Source organism: Apaloderma vittatum, unplaced genomic scaffold (assembly GCF_000703405.1).
Source record: "Apaloderma vittatum isolate BGI_N311 unplaced genomic scaffold, ASM70340v1 scaffold33487, whole genome shotgun sequence".
NCBI lineage: Eukaryota > Metazoa > Chordata > Aves > Trogoniformes > Trogonidae > Apaloderma > Apaloderma vittatum.
In genome coordinates, this window is record NW_009728420.1 from 1 (window position 1) to 787 (window position 787).

General features: G+C 56.9%; 1 protein-coding gene across 1 annotated transcript; it reads left to right on the plus strand.

The window, feature by feature from the left end:
- Positions 1–4: 4 nt before the first annotated feature.
- Positions 5–778, plus strand: LOC104269809 (mas-related G-protein coupled receptor member H-like; the record flags this gene model as incomplete). The annotated part of the gene is made up of 1 exon (XM_009874081.1): positions 5–778. A coding segment is annotated over one exon (774 nt), but the record flags the coding sequence as incomplete, so codon positions are not given.
- Between the last annotated feature and the right edge of the window lie 9 nt (positions 779–787).

Here is a 787-nt window from a genome sequence, read left to right on the forward strand (position 1 = left end):
CCTCTTCATGGTCACCTCAGCCCTCCTGCACGTGATCAGCAACGTCTCCTGCTCCACTGTTGTGCCCTTGACGTACCTGAAGTGGCTTTTCCTGCTCTCACTCTTCTCCTACAACATGGGCCTCTACCTCCTGACAGCCATCAGCATCGAGAGGTGCGTGTCCGTCCTCTGCCCGCTCTGGTATCGCTGCAACCGCTCCCAGAGCTTGTCGGCCGTGGTGTGTGTCCTGCTCTGGGCCCTCTCCGTTGCTTTCATCGCCACAGTCACTTCTCTGTGCCTGTCACATGAGGACGAGCACTGCCAGGTGGCTCTCATCTCCATGTATGTCCTCAACTTCCTCATCTTTGCCCCACCCATGGTCATTTCCAACGTGGTCCTCTTCGTTAAGGTCCTGTGTGGCTCCAGGCGACGACAACACAGGAGGCTCTACATCGTTATCTTCCTCACCGTCCTCTTCTTTCTCATCTTTGCGGTTCCCCTCAGCATCTGGAATTTCCTGCAGCAGTTCAGCTACACCCCTGTGCCTTCCCAGGTCATTTACCTCCTCGCCTGCATCAACAGCAGCATCAACCCCTTCATTTACTTCTTGGTGGGGAGCTGTTGGAGGCGCTGCTCCGTGGTGTCCCTCCAGGTTGCCTTCCGGAGGGGCTTCGAGAACAATCTCCAGCTGAAGAGCTCACCGTGTTCACACCGTGCTGCCCACCCTGGCTTCATGCTCAGCTGCTCATCCTTGCTCCCACCTGGGCTCGCAGGTCACCTTCCCCTATCTGTGTTGTGATGCATCCTG